Source organism: Astatotilapia calliptera, chromosome 5 (assembly GCF_964374335.1).
Source record: "Astatotilapia calliptera chromosome 5, fAstCal68.1, whole genome shotgun sequence".
In the NCBI taxonomy this organism is placed as follows: Eukaryota; Metazoa; Chordata; class Actinopteri; order Cichliformes; family Cichlidae; genus Astatotilapia; species Astatotilapia calliptera.
In genome coordinates this window covers 20,180,068-20,201,411 of record NC_137426.1, presented here as the reverse complement: position 1 = coordinate 20,201,411, position 21,344 = coordinate 20,180,068, and the positions used below count along the sequence as shown (strand labels likewise).

Sequence of the window (21,344 nt, the reverse complement as noted above, 5' to 3'; positions counted from 1 at the left end):
TATCAGCTATTTACCCTCCTCTCTGTATGCTGGAAGATGTTATTTTGAATTTTAAGGTGAGATGGGATAACAAAAAGAAAACAAAAAAACAAGACTAGCTGCATCTCACTCAAATCAAATCAAATCAAATCAAATCAAATCACTTTTATTGTCACATCACATGTGCAGGCACACTGGCACAGCACATGCGAGTGAAATTCTTGTGTGCGAGCCCCACAAGCAACAGAGATGTGCAAACACAACAACACAAACGAGCAAAATACAAGAATGGCCAACCTGAAACTAATAAATATATGTACAATATATAATAGTGTATGCATTTCTGGATGTGTATACTAAATATTTTCCTACATGTGTGTGTGTGTGTGTGTGTGTGTGTGTGTATACACACTTTTACAAATTAAATAGTAAAAAAAAAAAAAAAAAAAAAAAAAAAAATAATAATAATAATAATAAAATATATAAAATATACAGAGTTGAATATGTGCAAAACAAGTGGCATTTATATACAGTGTGGAGTGCATAATGTTGAAGTTCCAGTAGTGAAGCTGAGGTGTCTATGACGTGTTCAGCAGCCTGATGGCCTGTAACACCAAGGAACACAAACCTCTCTAAAGAAAAAGACACAGCAGGTTTCACCTTCAGACGGCTAAAAGCTAGCAGAGAGACAGAGAGAGACAAAAGCTAATTAACGAAAACCAGGAAGTGGCTTTTTTATGTCAGCACTGTCCGTGTTACTCTTGCTCTTTAGCAGACGTCACAAACATATTCGTGTGTTAAACACTAATGTGCTGGTTAAACGCTGAGCCCTAGTAACTAGTTACTTTGAAAGTAACGAGTAACTTGAAGTAACTGAGTTACTTTTGAGAGAAGTAACTAGTAATGTAACTAAGTTACTATTTTAAAGTAACTTACCCAACACTGCATTTAACTGTACACAAGATTGTAAGATTCTAAGGATACTTGAATGTCCTTAGAAGATTTTTGGTTATATTTTTTAGTGTAGCAATGTTAATCGGCTGGTTGCTCCAAAAATATGGCTGAAACACCTGAAACATGGATTTCTGTTTACTCGAGTATGCACATTCAAATTTCCCAGTAACTTTCCTCGAGCGCCATTTAGAGTCTTAACTGAAATGTCTCAATCACTGTATCTTTCTCATTTTTTGTGGATTTTATTTCCCTGCCCTCTTGTGCCTCTTTCCTGTGTGATTACCTGTTCCACCTGGATTTCTTTCACAGTTCTGTTTCCGGATTTTTTCCTTTCTCTGCTCTTCCTGTGTACCAAACCCCTTATTACCTCAGTTAAGTCTGTGAACCTTTACCTGATCTGCAAAGTTATGCCATCCAAGTTTAATAATTTTAGCGTTTTCACCAAGTTAAAAAAGGGCTGTAAGTTATTAATAAATGCATGCTAAACTCATGATATTTTCAGCAGCCTCAGCTGTACTTTGTATTTGGTGCTAATTAGCAAATGTTAGCATACTAAAATGCTAAAATTAGCATGCCAAGTTTAGCATGCTAGATCTTTTTATAGTTAGTACTGTCTGAAATATGGACATTATTTATATTATGTCAGCACTGACGGTGTTGCTCGCTCTTGCTCAGAGCAACTTTAGCAGATGTCACACACACACATTAAACACTAATGTGCTGGTTAAACACTGAGCCAATGACAACACCTCCTGTTACAGTGGGGATGGGAAACACATTAGACCTACTATAAAAATAGCATTTATCATAATGACAGTGGAGAGCTGATAAACAATGGCACTCAAACAGCCATTCATCACATGTCTAATGATAGCACCCAAAGAACATCTCACTCAAGCACAACAGCATTTAATCTGTGACCTGGAGAGGTTGATGCTGCTTCAGAGGGGGCTGTGTGTTTCGCTGCAGAACTGTGTCATGTTGGGGGGGGAACCTCTGGGTAAGAAGGTAATGAGGTTGAGCAGAGCCTGTCTTAGTTGTTCAGAAGAAACGCGCTACAGTATGTGCAGCATGCACCGAGTACTCAGTACATCAAAGAGCACAAAGCCGGGGTCCCATTTCTAAGATCAGCAGGAAGAGCATAAATTAAAAATCACTTCGGAGGGATAAGGCCTGCAAATGTGTTTGCAGTTCGCAGCCTTTACAGCTCCGACCTGCGAGTCGCTCTGCAAACTTACAGGTTTGTTTTTCTTATTTGCATACTTAAGGAAAGATATAAATAAAAAAAAATGAAAAGAAATACCAAGAGAAAATCAAAAGCATATTAATCAGAAATAAATATTACAAAATACCGATCAGTTATATTCTGTACAAAACGTCTCAGAAGGTCCATGTTCATGTCTGTCTTATTGCTACTGACATATCTGCACTAACCTTGATGTCTTAATGCCTGATGGGCACATCAGGGGCGACGTGTTCAGTATCACGCTTAAGGATTCTTTGACATGCAGACTAAAGGAGCAGGGGATCAATCCACCAACCGTGGTAGATGACCCCCTCTTTCACTGCGCCACAACCGCTCAGAGAAAACCCCAGCAATCACGTGACCACCTATGAACAAGCACTATGTGACAGTGGGATGGAAAAACTCCCTTTTTGCAGGAAGAAACCGGGACGGAAGAAAGCAGAGAAAAATTAAAAAACAGCTTAAATCTGTAGCAGCATAACTAAGGGAGAGTTCAAGGTCACGTGATCCTGATCCAGCCCTAACTACAAGCTTTATCACAACAGGAATAATCAAAATCCTGATAATACTGAATAGTCCAGCCTAGAAGTACTTAATGCATGAGTAATACATCATCAGCATCTATTACTCACTCTGAGATAGGATGCTTCTATTCTTAGAGATATTGTGCAGATTAAAGACAGCGGTCCTACATATGAGTGTAATATGCACATTGAAGGCCATAAAATGGCTCCAAGATTCCTCACAGTGTTACCAGACACCCAGGTAATGCCAGAGTAAGCATCTGGTTAGACACCATGTTTCTGAGGTTTTTAGGGTCAGTTACAATGACAAGTTTTATCTGAATATCAACTTTCAGTCTAGTGAAACTCAGTGAAAGCAGCTCCACTCCAAGAGTTCTTCACTAAGTATTAGTATAATATTAACAAGCTTACTGTAGTGTGAAACTACTGTCAGAAGTATTACATTTATGTATGATTAACCAACACTTTACAGTTGTGTCCACACAAGGTCACAGAAAGGCAAGACGTTCATACCGCACAGTCAATCAAACAAACCACAGAGACCGCAGGCTCTGTCGGGCCAACAATAACAGGGACACACACTCATTTAATTTAAATTAAATACTCTTCCCCTGGAGCTGCCTTTAATCACACAGACTAATTACTTGAACTCTGCATGTGTGTTTGGGACCCTGATTCATTCACAGTTAACTTGTTCTTCTTGTAGCGGCTCACTCGCGTCGCTACTTTGAGACACATTTATGGCCTGTTTGTCAGTCTGTGGCTAAACTTTACAGGTGCTGCGACCTGTCGGTATGAAAACAAGTTTGAGGTTACAGAAGACAACTTGTGTTGTGCTGAATTTTGACTTAACAACTTACATTCAAATTGAAGCAATTTTCATGGAAGGTAATTAATAAAAATTAAACCACACAAACTCCTTTTAACAATTTTATGGAGGTTTTTGTTTTTCTTCTTTTTGATCATTGTTTCCTTGGGAAACAACTTAATTTGAACACACAGGAAGAGACTAAAGCCCAGCACGACAACAGGCTTAATACCCACCTTCATACCAGTGAGCAAGCTGAGCTTCTATCAACTTCTTCCAATTAAAAAGAAACGCTCAAATCAGTCTTGGACAGACACTGGTAAGTACTCGTGTGGGCTGAGTTGAAATTGAGTGAACAAAAAGTCTGTCGTGGTGGTGACGGAGCACTGCGGCCCAGTTCCCTGGCAGACTTTAAAATTGCCTAATATCTATTAGATCAAGCTTATCCAGTTCCTCCTTAATTAAAGCTAAGAGGACTCAGTTTGGTGTTCATTTAATTCAGAAGCAGGAGTCTCGGGTTCTTTTGATCAAAATGGGGCGCAATAAAATGTGGCCTGTTTGAATTAAGCAGGGCTGAAAGGTGAAGCACACTCAGCTGCGGTCTGAATGGAGACTGTTGGCTGGTTAGTAGGTGGAAGTGAGGCATTGCACGGAGGGGTAGCTTTTTCATCCCATTACCCCTAACCCCTCCTCACTCCCCTCCTTTACTGATCCCCTTTAGACAAGCAAAGGCTGAGGCTGACATCCCACCACCCCCACCACTACCAGTACCACAACCCCTCTGCATAAAATGCTCTAACAAATCCTGCCAGGCTTCCACCCACCAGCAGCAGCTCACATCATCATCCACTCATCAGAAATTGAGAAAAGCTTCTCAGGAAAGACCAAAGGCTCAGTCACACCACAGGGAGGTTGCACAGAGCCACAGCTAAGATTTTTTAACACTGAGTCCAACACTCCACAGGTTCCCCCACAAAGACCCACCAGCTTAAAAACTTAAAACTGACAATCGACAAGACTTGGAGAATTTTCAGAAGACTTTTTTTCTAAATTGTACCCTATCAATCGCTTCAAAGGTGTCTTAACACTCAGCAATAATCCCTAAATCTCTGAATTGTATTTTTTATTCAAACATATATAAAATCTGATGTTAGAGCTTCAGAATAAAGAACTTTGCATTTTATGGAAATTATACAGATGATGCATAATGTGTCAATTCCTGCTCTTTAGACACGTTGTTTGGCCTTTTATATTTACTTTAGACTAAACAATACTTTTTGCTTCTTCCTGTTTTCTGTCTATATTTCATCTGCTTTTGTCAAATGAAATCTAAACACATATTTTTGATTTTACTGCCAAACACACTTCTATGAGAAGGTTTAACATATTTGAGTGGATCCATTTATATGCACAATGTGGAAAAACATACTGGGCCACCTATATATTACGCTGCCAGGAGCTGCTTGGCCTCGGACACCCATGCCGTGAAGCTCCCAGCGCACAGTCTTTGTGCTGATGTTAGTGCCAGAGGAGGTCTGGAGCTCTGCAGTTACTGTGTCAACAGAGCATTGGTGACTCAGAGACCCTGCTCTTTAACTGCAATTTGGTTTTGTTTCTAAATGCTTCCACTTTGCAATGACACAACTTACAGCTGATCGTAGTGTAGTGAGCTCTTTAAAACAACTGATCAATATAATTCTGTCTGAAACATAAGGTGGATTGTTCCTTACAAGCCTAAACTGTGGAACAGCTTACCGTGCTCTTTTCACACCTTTGACTCTTTGACATCCTTTAAAAGCAGCTTAAACTCATCTGTTGAGAAATGCATTCTGGGTAGTGTTTGTGTGTCCACTTTACTTTGGCGTGGGCTGGTTTTTAGCTATTTACCTTTGTTAAGGACTCTTTGACTGCTCTTTGTTTCAAAATAAACTTTATTTACTTACTAATAATTTGTCTGCTTGTCTGAACAGGTGACATGATAAGCTGTGATCATTTCATTGCAGTGCAGCGTAATGTTCTGTTGGGAAACCTTAGGCCCTGACATTCATGTGGAGGTTACTTTGACACGTACCAACCAGCTAATTATTACTGCAGACAAAACACACCCCCTCAGGGCAGCAGCAGCAGCAACCTCCACACTGCCAGATCTCAATCTGATCAATCAATCAATCCTTAATTATTCCAGACTCATACTCCATAGAAGCAAAACAAGTCACATAACACAAAAAGAAGAGAAAAACAAATTTAAAAAATACACCTAAATCACTTTCCCATGAACAGACAACCACGCCAGTGTCTCCACAATGAACACTGACTGCATGTGGTGCCAAACCTTATATCCGTTAAGCCCACAGTGATCTTGTTCTCAAAATTGTTAAGCCTGCAAATATATACAGTAGATTTCTTAATAGAGCTTCAAATGTACTGACTCCTAACATTTCACTTGCACTGAGAAATCTTGGTGTCTTTAATATTAACCTCATGGCGTCGAGCATCATCGAGCGGCGGCACAAGCCCAATTCTCTAAACTCCCACCAAGCAACTGTAGCCATGCCCCAGCGACAAAAAGCAGGTGGTTTTAATGTTGTGGGATGATTTGTGTGCATTGAGCGACACTATCCGCTATCATCATACATTTATATTGCTGTCTTCGAAGTCAACACAGCTGAGGAAGTAACAGCCTGGAGAGAAAAGCAGGGAGAGCTTCTCTAATCAAGAGAAACATATTTGAACAACTGCAGCTCAAAGCCTTACAGACGGTGACAGGCGACAGAAGCAAATGTGCGCTTGGTTTTTGTATAGCCCTTCCAACCTCAAGTGCATTGTTGGGAAAAACAACACAACTGAACACAAACAGCTCGTGCTTTAACAGAAAGCCCACTTGCAGCTCTCGCACGCGGGAGGGAACGGCCGGCACGCTGAAAACTCCTACGCAGCAGATTTACTGCGATCTGTATCTGAGCAGTGTTAGAGCCATTACATCAAGCAGCAAAAAATACACCGAGCATCATAACTACCCGTGAGCAAGTTTATTTATGTGATTTGACACCGTTTCATTAAGAAAATACAAGTTAAATAAATTTTGTTTTTATTGTTTTCTGCAGAGCAGTTAGGTTTAAATAGAAAGAGACCAGAGATCAGCTGTAATGATAACCACACCACAACAACACATTTCCTCCACCGCCCGTGAAGTCAATAATGAAAACTGCTTGTGTAGCTCAATGTCAACCCAAGGATTTCAATCCTGGGGAGTCGGAGTAAATCCCTCTCTTGATTTCTCCATTCCACAGGAAAGCTGACTTGGCTGGAGAGAGGCCATCAGTACTCATTTGTGGACCCTGCCAGAGCATCCCCTGATGACACTTTTCTGCTGTTTCTGAAAACCTGCAACAAGAGGGCAGCCCACAGATTTCCTTTCCTCTACAGCGAAGCGGCTTCAGAGTCACAGAAAAGAATTCGAGCTCCTCGAATCTGAACATTTACATATCAAAGAAAAACCAATGTCAGCGCAACAGTAAAGAGACATTAGCATGCAGAGACGTGACCAAGCAGGAGGCCGCTACTCAAACATACCAACAGCGAATGATGTTGGATCCTGAGCATCCAACAGCAAAGTAACAACTGTCATCCAACTGAGATGCTTTGAAGCAGGAGTCAGCAAAACAGAGCTGGTTTCTGTCTTTGATAGCTCTGCTTTAAAAGAAAAAAAGAAAAAAAAACTTTGCACACTGTGACAGGGGAGATATTTTTAGAAGACGATGTGGAAAACATTCAGTCCAGATCAGGAAAGGTGCTAAAAGTAAAAAAAGAACCTAAGTGAACTCTAAAAATAGTTATTCATTCATTCAAATGCCACCAGACTGTGAAAGTGTAAACACACCATTTCAGCTAACTCAGGATGACACCATCTGTGTAGTTAGCTCCCCACCCTTCAGTCTGTCTTAACATAATTCAGTCAGCAATGAAACCTCTTAAAATTCTGCACTCCAGGGTTCACCACCTCTACCAGTCGCACTTCGTACCCTCGTGTCTAACGGTCCTGTGTTGACAGGTTGAACTGCAGAGCTGAAGCATATGAAACCAGGTCACTGTGAAATCTCGGCCTGGTTCAGTACTAAATGAGTGCAATGTAGCGTAAAGGCAACAGGCTGTTGAATAAACATAATCTGTCACGTTCACAGTGTGAGAAACGTCTTTTCTCGTAGTGATTTCTGGACTCGGGTGGAGCTTTGGTGTTATCGTCACTGCACAGGAGACAAGAAAGTGCTCTGTGTGTTGTTGTTGTCAATGCTGTTGTTGTTGGAGAGCTGTGCCTCCCAGCCCTGATGCACCCCCACAGCATAGAGAGATAAACTTTCAAAGTTTTTCACACAGTTTAACTGTCGCTTATGTTGTTTTTGGACAAATTTGCATTTCATCCACCAGCTGTAGATTTAGACAGTTTACCATTTCAAATTCACCTTTTTCAACCCTTTAACTATTACTTGTATCCATTTGAACAGCTACATTTATCCATCCATTTTCTTCTACTTATCCAATTCATGCTCGCAGTGGGCTTTTACTCCAGCTGTCATATGACTGGAGGCATGGTATGCCCTGAACTGGTCACTACCATAATATGGTAGTGACCAGTTCATATTATGCATTCGCTATAGTCCGACCGATATAAGGTGTTTGAGACGGATAAGGATATTTGGTGAGCCAACATATCGGATCCTTTTTCACATTTTTTATGTGGAGTTAGTTGTGCGCTCCACTATCGTTCCTGTAGCAAGTACGTCTGATAAGGACTCACTGTACTTGAGATTTATGTGTTGTTGTTTTTGTTTGTTTGTTTGTTTGTTTTCTTGGTGATTCACCAAAAGCTTTCTGCAACAGACTGAACTGCAAACCGTGTAATACATGAAGGAACAGCAGGTCTGGTGAGACTCTCCCGTAGCGGACAGGACTGGTGCAAACAAGTGGACACAAAGGCACAAGGAGGTTAGAGGGGTGGGGGCGGGCGGTGGGGGCAGCAGCAGACAGAGCCCACTCCGATTGTCTGCTGGGATCTCGAGGACAATGCAGGACAATGCTACGATATATGCAAGCACCGCAAGGCCTCGCCCCAGCGATGCGCCGGCCTTAATCCCAAACATGATTTCCCCTCCAAACACATAGATGATGTCATTCACCCGCCCCTCCACCCCATCTCACCCGCACCTTCAGTCTGCACTACCTCACCACCTCTGGACCTTCAGCGCACCCAAGCGTGCAGCAGCGAGGCCCACGGGAGGATGTTTTGCTGCCAAGAAACATGCGGGCGGCAAGAAATTGGAGACCCTCTGAGTGCATCTGTGTCACAAATCAAAGAGCTTAAAGAGGACACTATCAAATGTCCATGTGCTTAAAACTCTCTGGTGCTTTCAAAGCAGAGTGCCTCTGAAGTCTCACATGCACTTTAGCGTTCAAAAACACAGCGGATGGAAACTTTATATCTGCAGTCAGGTGTCGGCCGACTCTCTTCGTGTCCTGTTAAAATGAAAGCAGCCGGCAGGACAGGTCAGTGTGTCCCGCAGCATTACAGGTCCACAGAGAGCCTTACATGCTTCACTGGAAAAACGGAGATGCGGACAGTTGCTCTTTAGAACTTTATGGGTCTCCCCTCCCCCCCTATCTTTGCTCCACAAAAGAGGCCTTACCCCCTCATCCCCACCCACAAGGAATTTCTCAGGCATTGCTGGGTTCTCCATGACAACTGTGTGCTTAACAAAGCATTTCTCTTAGGCATTCTTCCTTTCACAGGGGAGAGAGAGAAGGGGAGGAGGGGGGACAACAGTCAAAGGAGGGAGGGAGAGGAAGGGGAGGACGGGGATAAAGAGGGAGGGTGGAGGAGCTCGAAATGATGGGAGGGAACAGTGGAGGTTGCAGGGGTGAGAGCCATAGACCCGGGCAGATAGGAGAAAAATGGGAAATGGTGACAGGCAAACAAAAAGAGGGAAAGAGAAACAGGATCAAGGTGATAGGTGATGTTAAAGGGATAAAAAAAGAAAAGAAACAGTGCTACAAACATTCCACGCAAGCCTGCGAGTGTGACTAACGCCATCCAGGGAGGGAGGCAGGAAGAATGGAAGGAGTTAGCCGTTACAGATGACTCGAGCTTCGTAAGCAGTGACTTTGATTCCTGCGAATCGAGGGCAAGAGGAAAACCGAAATTTATCAAACATAAAGAGCACAGGCTCTACTAATTATATGAGAGTGTGGAGAAAAGTAATCAGGGCGGTCCAGCTGTTGAGGCCCACACACACACACACACACAGAAATATACCAGATATGTGCAGCTTGATGGGCTAGTGTAACAGAAGACAATCCCCTCGAGAAAGTCCAACCGCAGACAGCTTAAAGGTTTAATAGATCCTAATGAAATTACACACACTGTGAATGAGTTGGCTGTTATATACATGGCACTTGGTGCAGCAGAGTCCCCACCATTAAAATTCCTGCCATGTAGTTTTATCTGACAAAAATAAAAAAGCCAACATGGAATTCAAGCGTCTGGATATTTTATGTGCCAAATTATCTTTTGAGAAAAAAAAGGCAAAATCTTGACTCATTTGAGCATATTTGTCGCCTTCCCCAGTTGGTCGAGCTTAATGCCAGCGGCTTTGGCTCGAACACACATTTGACAGAGTAGCAGCTTAACCTTGCAGCATCCGCAGCCACTTCAGACTCACACTTGAAAGTTAAAAGGGTGTTCCCTCCATACAGTGACCAGACAGAGACAATACCCGCTGTCCACCATGTAACTTGAGCGCCTGCACAACCCGCAGTGCGATGTGAGCTGAATCGCTCTGCCGTCTTTAGTGGTGGAGGCGTGTTTGTCTGTTAAATTTTAGCACTCACGCTTTCAAAGTGGGGGCACGGTGTTGGCTCGGAGTCAGAATATGATTAAAAGGGACAAAGTGTCCTGGTGTCACACTGGGGATGAGGTGGGTACTATGTTCTAGCAGTTCGCGGAGTATAAAGCTAAACCGTGCCAGTCACTTTAGAGTGCAACAAATATGCAGGCAAATGAGCGGACCTCACATTTAGCAGTGTGAGATAATGATTAGCTACACTTTCTATATGAAAATTAACAGGGCTTTACGGATGAAAGAAAAGCAGAGAAACAATCTCTGCAATCAAATGCAAACACCTATTTATGCAGGCTCACGCTTGCCTGGGAAAAGTAGATGAGGCCCCGGGTATGTCAACACTAGTCTGACAGATCTAAGGATACAGATGCAGAATGCCTAATCCCATGGATGAAAACCTGTGTCTCATGCTGCAGTGTGATGGGAATCTCTTCATAACACTTAAGCGACATGATATAAAACATGCAAGAAAAAAAAAGTCTCCATTTTGTCAAATGCTGAGTTGCAAAACAACAGTTTCCTCAAAGCTGAAATCAAAAGACATAATCCCGATTCTGTGTTTATGAGTCTATTTTCACCCACTCAGGCTCAAATACCTGCACACCACTGCTGTAAATCTGGTTCCTTCACTGGCTAACATAATTAAACTGTTATGATTACTAATTTATGCAAGTGCACACAGCCAGTAAGATCCCCAGGCTACGTGATTGTCAGATGTATTGTGAAGAACCTGCTTATTGGCTCTGAGTGATTGTAGTGCCAATTTGAATAGCAATGAGGGACTACTGTTGCTGCTGGATAACATGTATTTCCTCACTAATTATCATAAAGAAATCCACGGGTAGGGCTGCTCGATTATGGCAAAAATGATAATCACGATTATTTTCACTGAAATTGAGATCACGATTATTTGACGATATTTATTTAACCCTTTAAGACCTACTATAGAACCAAGTCCACCAGAGCTTATATTATTTTTTTACATGCTGTAGTGCCATTTGTGGGAGCATTTCAAGTTGCTATACATCAATACAACTGTTATAGCCCATATTTTAATATATGTATGCATTAAGTCCATAGTAATTACATAAATTGCAAAAAAGTGCAATAAACTACAAAAAAAATTGAAAATCGCTTTTGTTTTGTTTACATATATTTCTACTTGGAGAAATTTAAGAGGTTTATCCCTCAAAACTTTAAATACAATAAAGTTGCAAAAAATAGTTTACAACAACAGGAAATTTATTTTGAGTGTCTTCATAGTTTTATTTTGGAGATACAGCAATTTTTATATACTGCAGGAAAAACAAAAAAACAATCCTATGATGCAAATTTGCAAAGAAAACAGCATGTGCATCATTTCACTGTGGGAAGTGTTACGAACAGCTGATAGGAACGGCAAAACGTGTTTCTGGAATATTATGTTTTTGTTCCTGCAAGCGCTTTTTATGCAATTTTTGCAAAGCTATATGTGGAACGAAACCGTGACCGAGGACAAGCTGATGGCATCAGATGTAAGTACAACTCCTCCGGTTTCATATGCAAAACAAATTATTGCGCTAGCTTACATGGTTCAGGTTCTACAGGGATTTAAAAATAGTTACGCAAAACGGAGCGTGCTGCTCTGACCGGCTTTAAAGGGTTAACAATGACTTTAAAAAAAGAATATAAAATAGTGTGCAACACCACTGAAGTTTTTTTTTTTAAACTCTCTTTTCAACCAACGGCAGTCACTCTCCAAATAACTTCTGCTTAGCTTTCAGAGCTTCCCTCGGGTCCTCTTAATCAGCGGTCTCCAACCTTTTTTGCGCCACGGACCGGTTTATGCCCGACAATATTTTCACGGACCGGCCTTTAAGGTGTCGCGGATAAATGAGGGAGGGGCTAATAATCGGCTCAGTCATTTTTAATGATCGTTGAAAGCCCAGATCGTAATCGTGATTAAAATTCGATTAATTGAGCAGCCCTATCCACGGGCATATCAAACCCACCTGAAGAAATCTTAGCAAATCTTAGCAAGATAAAGTTTGATCACCTCTATGAAAGCAGATATTAGCCCGTCCCGGGTAATCATTTCTGAGGCAAGCTTTCCAAGTCAACACTTTCTCCTTCTGTTTACTGTGCATGAGCTCTTTGTACAGATACTGTTTCATTTTGGCCACATCACTTTAAATGTGGTTTAGTTTCAACATTTAGCTTTATAAACACTACATCCTTCCATCCTCTTCCGCTTATCCAGCTCAGAGTCGCGGGCGGGCTGGAGCCTATCCCAGCCGCCATAAGGACAGGTCGCCAGTCTGATGCAGGGGTAACACAGAGAGACAGAAAACTATTCACAATCACACCTATGGACAATTTAGAGTCATCAATTAACCTAACCCCACTAACTGCATGTCTTTGGACTGTGGGAGGAAGTGGGGTACCCGGTGAAAACCCACGCAAACCCCATGGAGAACATGCAAACTCCACACAGAAAGGCAGGTGGTGGATTTGCTGCCTGGGCCTGCTTGCTGTGGGGAAACAGTGCTAACCACTGCTTCAGAAGGCCAATGTCGTCTGATAGTGATTTATTACATATACATATATATACTGTACTGGCATGTATGTTGTCTGATATGAAAACATCTTTTTACAAAAACAGTAAGAAAATAAAGTTTAGGTCATTTCTAAACTGTGTATATCACATCACAGAATGGTGGTGAGGAGTCATTGCTAAATGGTAAATGTACTAGTACTTACACGGCACTTTTCTACTTCTACTACAATTCTCACATTCACACAGACTCTATCCCATAAAGCAGGCGCTAAACACACACTCACACTCTGATCGGGAGTAATTTGGAGTTCAGTGTCTTAATCAAGGACACTTGGCCGTGCTGACTGGACGAGCCTGGGATCAAAGCCCTGACCATCCCGCTGGCAGATGACCCGGTCTGAGCAACAGCCACTGCCCTTCTCATTGCGATACATTTCTAACCAGATTGTTAAACACTGCACATTTTTTCATTTAATAGTTGGGCTCTTCGAAACTCATTCAGTGAATAATTAACCTGCAAAGCACAACCGGGGATCGTTTAATGTTCTTTGAATCACACTGCTCAGTTTATATTTTTAAGAACTAGACCAAAAACTGTATGTGCAGTTTGCAGCACTTTGTATATTTCATGTGGTTTTCCTAAATGCTTAACTGTGCAACAAGGAGGTCTTTTCAAACTTTTTGTCGTGCTGAACTACAGTACAAGTTAGGAATTTTAGTCAGTATGGCAATATCAAAATCGACAAAATCCAACGATCACTTCAGCAGTTATTTATGACATTTAAGTCACAGACTGTTTTATATCTGAGATCACTCAACAACAATCCGAGTGGAAGTGATGTGAATAATATTTTGAAAAGATAAGCGACACTCAGTGCAAAGGGATATTTTACCAAACCTAACTTCGGGGGGATGGTGTGGATTATTTAAAGGTTACCTTCTCAAAGATGGTGCATATGAAACACTTTAAACTTAAAGCAAAGTGTTGCCACATTTAAACTATTACATCTATTTCGGTGTGAAGAGCGGTGCCCAGAGGTGATGTTACTCACAGTCCAACAACGTACAAAGGAGCCCATCAAAAATCGTCCATCATAAGGGGCCTCTTAAACAGTAGCATAAAGAGAAAGATAATGGGAAGACCTGGGAGGTCCCTGGAGGGGAAAGCCTTTGAAAATTGGGGTCAGCAGGATCTATAGAAGGAGCTCATATTTCTGCCCCATCTCCTCCTCCAGCAGCTCCTGTCTAATGACTTTTCTGCTGGTTTACAGTACCACTGTATTTTCCAACTTGTATTCACTGTACATACACACAAAAAACTCCTTCACCTCCCCTCTGTCCTCCAGCCTTCCTCTATCTCCTTCTGTCTCCTGCAGGGGTGCTGACACATAAACCCCAGCAGGTGCTGGACGCACTGGGGGGACCACGGCCTCTAATTGGTCTTTGGTGGAGTCACAGCTGTTACCCCCAACCACAGCCTGGTATGAGCTCAAGCGCCTGCCCCTTAATCGACGGCTTACCATTGTTCTCCAGAGAGTCGAAGCTCAGCTCAAATCTATCAAAACGACTACCCGCGCTAACCAGTCCGTGCAACACCCGTCAGCCAGCGAACGCACACTTCTGCTGCCATCAAAGAAGACCAACACAAAGGTTTCTGCCAGCCTTAATCTGCTCTTTTCCTGTTAAATTGCTATTTTCATCTTTAACCTTCATGTCCAATCTCTTAATACTGTTCCCAGCTCCTTTCCCCCTCTCTTAGCTTGTGCCAAGGTCAAAGAGAAGGCAGATTTACAGCAGATCACACTGCGTCAAATAAGCTCCAACAGAGGGTAAAAACAACACCGTCACCACCCCTCCTTCCCATCGCCCCTCTCCACCCACACACAACCACACACTTTTTTTGGGTGCAATTTAGGTTCAGTTTCATTGAAGGAGCAAATAAAACTCTGTAATTTGTGCTGACACGCAAAATGAACAGTGCAGGGGAGACAGACAGTTCAAGACATGCAGAGTAAGAAAAAGAGAACAACTGAAGAATGTCTGGAGCTCATTTGAGACCTGCGTGACATTTCCTTTCCCAATTCATGAACAGAAAAATCAGCAAATTTCGTCGATGTGAACTTTATGTGATTCAAAAGCATCATCAAACCAGGATTATCAGTTTTCACCATCCTGGCTGCTATTGAATGTAAGCATTTTCTGTCAAATTAGAACAAAAGAACAGGGCTTGACACACACATCAACTCTTCATTCAAACAAAAAAAATCCCACACTAACAAACAAAATAAAGCTGCAGATATGAACCATTATTGAATTATGCCTTTCATTGTATGACGGAGTGGGCATGACGGACAATTATGGGACATGATCAGTCTGCCACTGGAGACTCTACTCACTCAGACAAACAGCTATTTATATCTTGACAATAGACTGAGCTAAACCAGGATTGTGTATATAACCAGGGGACTAAAATACATGTGTCAGAAGTCCCCCATTAAATCAGCCAAATTAAACAATTAATAAGAAAGGAAATGCTTTAGTGCACTTTTATGACCCTGAGTGATTTTTCCTGTAAAGTGGAGTGAATTACAAATATGCTTCAATGAATATTAATCCTCCTTCATGAATATTTCTATTATAGGAGAATCACGCTGGAATACTCAAGCCAAGAGAGACACACTTAAGCCGTCATCACTTCCATTACCCAGTGAAATGGAGAGAAAATGTAAATGAAGAGACACTACGCGTTAATAGAATCAGTAAGAATACACCCCTGTAAGCCTGCACTCCCATTACTGCGCTTTTTTTCATTCACTGGGTGGAGTGGAGGTGGATTACAGAGAGTTATCTAACAATCTCACCTGACACTGAGATCCTCATGGAGGCCTCCAGGGGCCGGTTGTTATCCAGGGCCTGGCTCAGCTGGATCTCTCCCGTGCTTTGGTTCAGGAGGACCAGCTTCAGCTCGTTTCCCACGTCAAAGCTGTAGTGCAGCTGATCGGAGACGTCTGGGTCGTACGCGGGGATGCGCCCGATCACTCCAGTGGGAAAACTGCTCGATTTGTCGGTCACATAGTTGTTAAAGATGATCTGGAAGTTTTTGAGGACTGGCGTGTTGTCGTTCTTGTCCACAAGTTTGATGTGGACTGTGGCTCGGCTCACGAGAGGCGCAGAGGTGGCCTGGACCACAATGACGTACTCAGACCTCAACTCATAGTCCAGGTCTATTAAAGCAGTCAGCTCTCCGGAGAAGATATCCAGCTGAAACACCTCTGGGATGTTTCCCTCCACTATCTGATACATAATCTGTGCATTGCTGCCTTCATCTGGATCTGTGGCTGAGATATGTGCAACCACGAGGCCTATGGGGCTGTTTTCCTCCACCATAATGTCAAACTCGTCTTTCTCGAACACAGGAGGGTTGTCATTCACATCTAGGATTGTTACTTGAATGTTTACTGGTGTTTTCAGGGCAGGGATACCTTTATCTACTGCAAATGCCTGCAGGGTGTAAATGGGCACATTTTCTCTGTCAAGCCTGCGCAGAGTGCGAACAATGCCAGAGGTGGATTCAATTATAAAGTCTCCATCGCCATCCTCCCCACCCTGGAAGGTGTAGAAAACTCTGCCATTGAGGCCAGAGTCTCTGTCTGTGGCAGAAACCTGGACCACGCTGGTGAACACGGGCACGTCTTCCATAATCGCACCAACGTAGTGATCTCTGAGGAAACGGGGAGAGTTGTCGTTCACATCGTTCACAAGTATCTCCAGGTAGGTGGTGTCAGATTTCTGTGGGATGCCGTTATCCCGCGCAGTGATGGCCAGCGTATAGGAAACCTGGTCCTCGTAGTCCAGTTCCATCTGCGTGGTGACAGCTCCCGTGTCGGGGTCGATGTCAAACTGAGGGATGCTGTCATCCATGAAGTAGGTGATGCGCGCGTTCTCGCCCGTGTCCTCATCTGTGGCACTGATGACGACCACGGTGGTGCCCACGGGCTTGTCCTCATTAATGCTGACGGTGTAATGTGAGCTCTGAAACACGGGCCGGTGTGTGTTGGCGTCAGTGACGTTAACAAACACCTTGGCGGTGTCAAAGCGGGTGCCGTCGCTCGCCGTGACAGTGAGGACGTACTGGCGTTCCAGTTTGTAGTCCAGAGGCAAAGCCAGCGTAATGAGCCCACCCCCGCTCTGGCTCGTGATGGAGAATCTGTTGCGGGTGTTTCCACTCGCGATCTGATACGTCACCACGCTGTTGATGTCCTGGTCCACAGCTGACACGGTCACCACGCTGGTCCCCACGGCCGCGTCTTCATTTAGTCTCATGTAATACGCCTTCTGCGTGAACTCTGGGTTGTTGTCGTTGACGTCCAGGATCGTCATGCTGATGCTGGCTGAAGATGACATGACGGGGTAGCCGTGATCACGTGCCTCCACTCCGAAGTTGTAAAAGTCCACGCTCTCCCTGTCCAGCTCGGCTGCGACTACAATCCACCCCGTGCTGTTATTGATGGAGAAAGGGAAGTTTGGTGTGGTTTCAGTGAGCCGATACTCCAGCCTGGAGTTTTCTCCAGAGTCTGCATCGACAGCCTGGATGTGGATGATGGAGTAACCCAGCGGCACATTTTCCAGCACGGTGGCCTGGAATGGCGTGCTGACAAAAATGGGGGCGTTGTCGTTAACATCCAGCACCTGCACCGTAACCAGGCCGCTGATGTTGGACAGCGGTGGGCGTCCCCCATCCTGAGCTCTGATTCTCAGCGTGTATTCTTTGTTTGCCTCATAATCCAGGTGGCTCACCAGGTCCATTTTACCTGTCTGAGCATCGATATAAAACTGCCCGCGGGTGTTTCCGCTCATGATGCTGAAGTGAACGACAGCGTTGCTCCCTCTGTCCTGATCTGTTGCGGTGACCTGCAGGATCTCTGTGTTAGGGGTCATGTCCTCGGGCACCTGGACCACGTAGCGCTTTTCACTGAACTGAGGAGCGTTATCGTTATCATCTTCTACCACAATGTGAACAGTAGCTGTGGCGCTGCGGGGCCCGGGGTCACGACCTTGGTCATTCGCCTCAACTAACAGCATATAGGCTTCCACCTCTTCTCTGTCCACCAGCCCCTTGGTGCGAATTACGCCAGACCTGGAATCAATCTCAAAGACATCATTGGACCCATTATTGTTGAGGATGTTATATAGGATGTTCCCATTAATGGGGGCATCTCCGTCTGTCGCCCTCACTGTTAACACCTCATAGCCTATTTCTAGGTTCTCCCTGATACTTTCCTTATAGTCCTGTTGCTCAAACACAGGGCTGTGATCGTTAGTGTCCCTGACTGTGATAGTGAGTGTGGCCATGGCTGTGCGCCGGGGTGTGCCGTGGTCCACTGCGGTCACACGAAACACATGGGTGTCTTTTGTTTCCCGGTCCAGCACTTCTACTGTAGACACAGCACCGCTGGACGGGTCCACAGCAAAAAGATGGTTCGAGCGGCTGTCAAAGAGAGCTTCAATAAAATACTCCAGCCTGCCTGCCTCGCCTTCATCCACATCCACTGCTTTCAAAACAACAACAGGAGTCCCGGCGGGCTTATTCTCTGCCACAGACACTTGATACATTGGTGGTTGAAACTGGGGGCTGCTGTTGATGCTTCTTCTACTCCTGCTTAAAATCCCTGAATCAGACTGAGCTGCCCTTTGTAACAGCTTCTCTATGTGACCCTGCCTAAAGGGGCCCTCTCCCACACGCCAGTGGATGGAGATGGGACTGACTTGAACATTCAGCCCACTACCTGTGAGTACATCACAGAGGACGTCCAGCTCCAGGAGAGTGTCCTGCCTCCAGCACAGCTTCTCAGACACAAACAAGTTCCCGTCGTTGAAATAAAACTCACGGCTGTTGGTGACTTTGCAGCGGATCGGAGGGCCAGGCAGTAGACCTCCCACTGGGAATAGAGCAGAATCTGCTCGGTGGCACTCTAAGCTGTGATGGCTGTGGGTACTGAACAAAGTGAGGACCTCCATGTCCCACTGAGGTTTTCTTTTACGCGTGTTTGAACAGTTCCTACCGTGTACATGCACCTGGTACTGGCTGGTGAGGAGGTGCCTGTAGCCGGAGTCCGCGCAGTCCTCCACGGTGTACAAGGTGAAGGGGTTTGAGCGCAGCGAGGGGCACTTTATGGAGCCCGAAACAAACACGATGCCCGCTACCGCGTCAGTCTCCAGGAACCCCTCGGTGAATTTTGGAGCCAGCACCTGATCCAGAGTGCACCGCGCGCCCCGCTCCGCGCCGGCCACCACCGCGCTCGCTCCGGCATCCTCACCGATGTGAACAACGTAACAGCGGATCAGTGGGACCAGTTTACAACAGCAGAGTAACAGCAACAAATCCCATTTAACGAAGTGCATCGCTCCTCAGTTTGTGCGCCCGTGTGGCGAATTCTGCGGCTCCTAATTTCTTTAAACTTTCCACCGGTAAGTTTCCCTTTGTTGAAGAAGAGCCATGCTCTCAGCGGGCGCACTCCTCTCCGCTCACTCCGGCTGACGTTTTTAAGAGGTTAACCCGCAGTAACCTTGGCCGGAGCTGCACTCACATCCACACAAACGCACACACACACACTCACACACGCCGGCTACAGCAGCAGCAGCAGCAGCAAAACCTCCGCTCCGTCCGCGCAACTCAGCTTCAATGAGAAAAATGGCTCCTTCACCCCCCCAAGTGTCTCCAGGCTCCTCATTATAATAAACCTGTGTGTGAGAGAGAGAAAGAGAGAGAGAGAGGGAGAGAGAAGCTCTATAGGGGTCTGAGGACTTGACAGAAAGCCTGCCACTGGAGATAAATGGAAACTTCCCATAAGCGTCATTAATTAACGCAGAACAACAGCAGCAATTCAGAGTCGGATTAAGGAGTTCATTAGACAACATTCAGTTCATTAGTATAGTATTAATGCTGCACTCACTAATAACAATTAAGAAGAACCGTTTTGATCACGCCCAATACCCACCACTCACCTCCGGAATGGTTTGGCTCATTAACCGGTCGGAATTCCTTAAATTGTGGGTTTTGGCTGACCTTGTTTCAACCCAAGATAAGTTGCATTCTCGGGCTCCTGTTAAAAAGAGGAGGATTACATTTCAGCTACATTCAAGTCATCTTTGTTTAGCGGCTGTTTTCTTCAGATCCACTAATTCCCGTGCTTTGTTTTCCCGAAGGCTTCATTCACCTGCTCTTACTTAAAGAGCAGTAAAAGCAACATCCGAGAAACACACGAATCACAAGAGGCATTCGTGCAGATAGGCTCCAGAAGTTAGGAACTTTTCAATTTACTCAAATATTCAGAGCAACACATATTAATCTAAAGCGATGATAACAATATTCAGTTTGGGTGCGGAGCAGCAAGGCGCAACTTTGGACTGAAACTCGGCACTTCGCTGATGTTCTGAGTGCGCCTGACACCTGCTGGGCAAACTGCAGCCACACAGCCAAGAGAGGATCCTCCTGCAAGCTCGCTCAAAACTGCTCATGTTCATGTCTGCTTGTTGCTTCAGTGAATGAACACGTAAAAAATAAATAAATCCGTTTTGACACAGCAGCATAAATAATGAAATGACAGCATGATGGGAAGCGTCTCAGCACAAAGTCCATGCAATTGTCAGTGCTGAGTTTTCTAAGACCCTTTTGGACTTATTGTAGACAAACAGCAACGAAAATAGTGTTTTATAAAAGATGGCACACTAAATCTAGCCAATTCCATAATCTAAAGATTATGCCCGTTTCAGCTCCGAAGGGAACGGCACCATCACACCTTAATGTCTGTTGACCAGTTGCCCTAACATCTCATGTGGTGAAGTCTTGGTTTCGTATCTCTCTGCAATTTGCATACCAACCAAATCTGACAGCGGATGATGCAGAGCTCACTCCCAGAAGTGAATGTCCTGCGAGGACCAAGCTCTCCTACAGTCCTACAGTGCATTCACCATCTTCAGACTGCTGCTATTGAGGGAGACACTGCAACCGATGACTGAGCAGTCCTCTGTCTTATGTTGATGGGTAGTAGTGGGAAGCATAACCGATGGGCTAAAGGAGGCGTACAGAGCACTAGGGGATGATTTTGTTGGCTAGTCTGAGAGAAATCTAAATGTAAACAACACTAAAGAGATGGTTGTTGTTTTTCAGAAGGAAGAGGGTGGCGGAACACCCATGTCTATCCTGGGACAGGATGTTGATGTTGTGGAGGTGGACAAGTACCTGAGCGACCAGCATAGATGGTGACTAACAGGCTCTGTGTCGTAAGGACAATGACATCCTTCAGTGTGTGCAGCAAAATGTTGGAGAGCTTCATTCACAACTCAGCTGTGGTGGGCTCTCAAAGAGCTGACACAATTAGACTGGTCTGATTGGCTACAAACC

At 44.2% G+C, this 21,344-nt stretch overlaps 1 protein-coding gene across 4 annotated transcripts in view; it reads right to left on the bottom strand.

Annotated features, from left to right (window-relative positions):
- The window catches only part of celsr2 (cadherin, EGF LAG seven-pass G-type receptor 2), a 68,656-nt gene extending 49,012 nt beyond the window's left edge, over positions 1-19,644 (bottom strand). For all 4 annotated transcript variants that reach the window (XM_026167916.2, XM_080301858.1, XM_080301859.1 and 1 more), the window contains exon 1: positions 15,802-19,644. In XM_026167916.2, the coding sequence (XP_026023701.2) occupies positions 15,802-19,342 (3,541 nt within the window). In that variant the 5' untranslated portion in view covers positions 19,343-19,644. The remainder of the gene's footprint in view (positions 1-15,801) is intronic.
- Between the last annotated feature and the right edge of the window lie 1,700 nt (positions 19,645-21,344).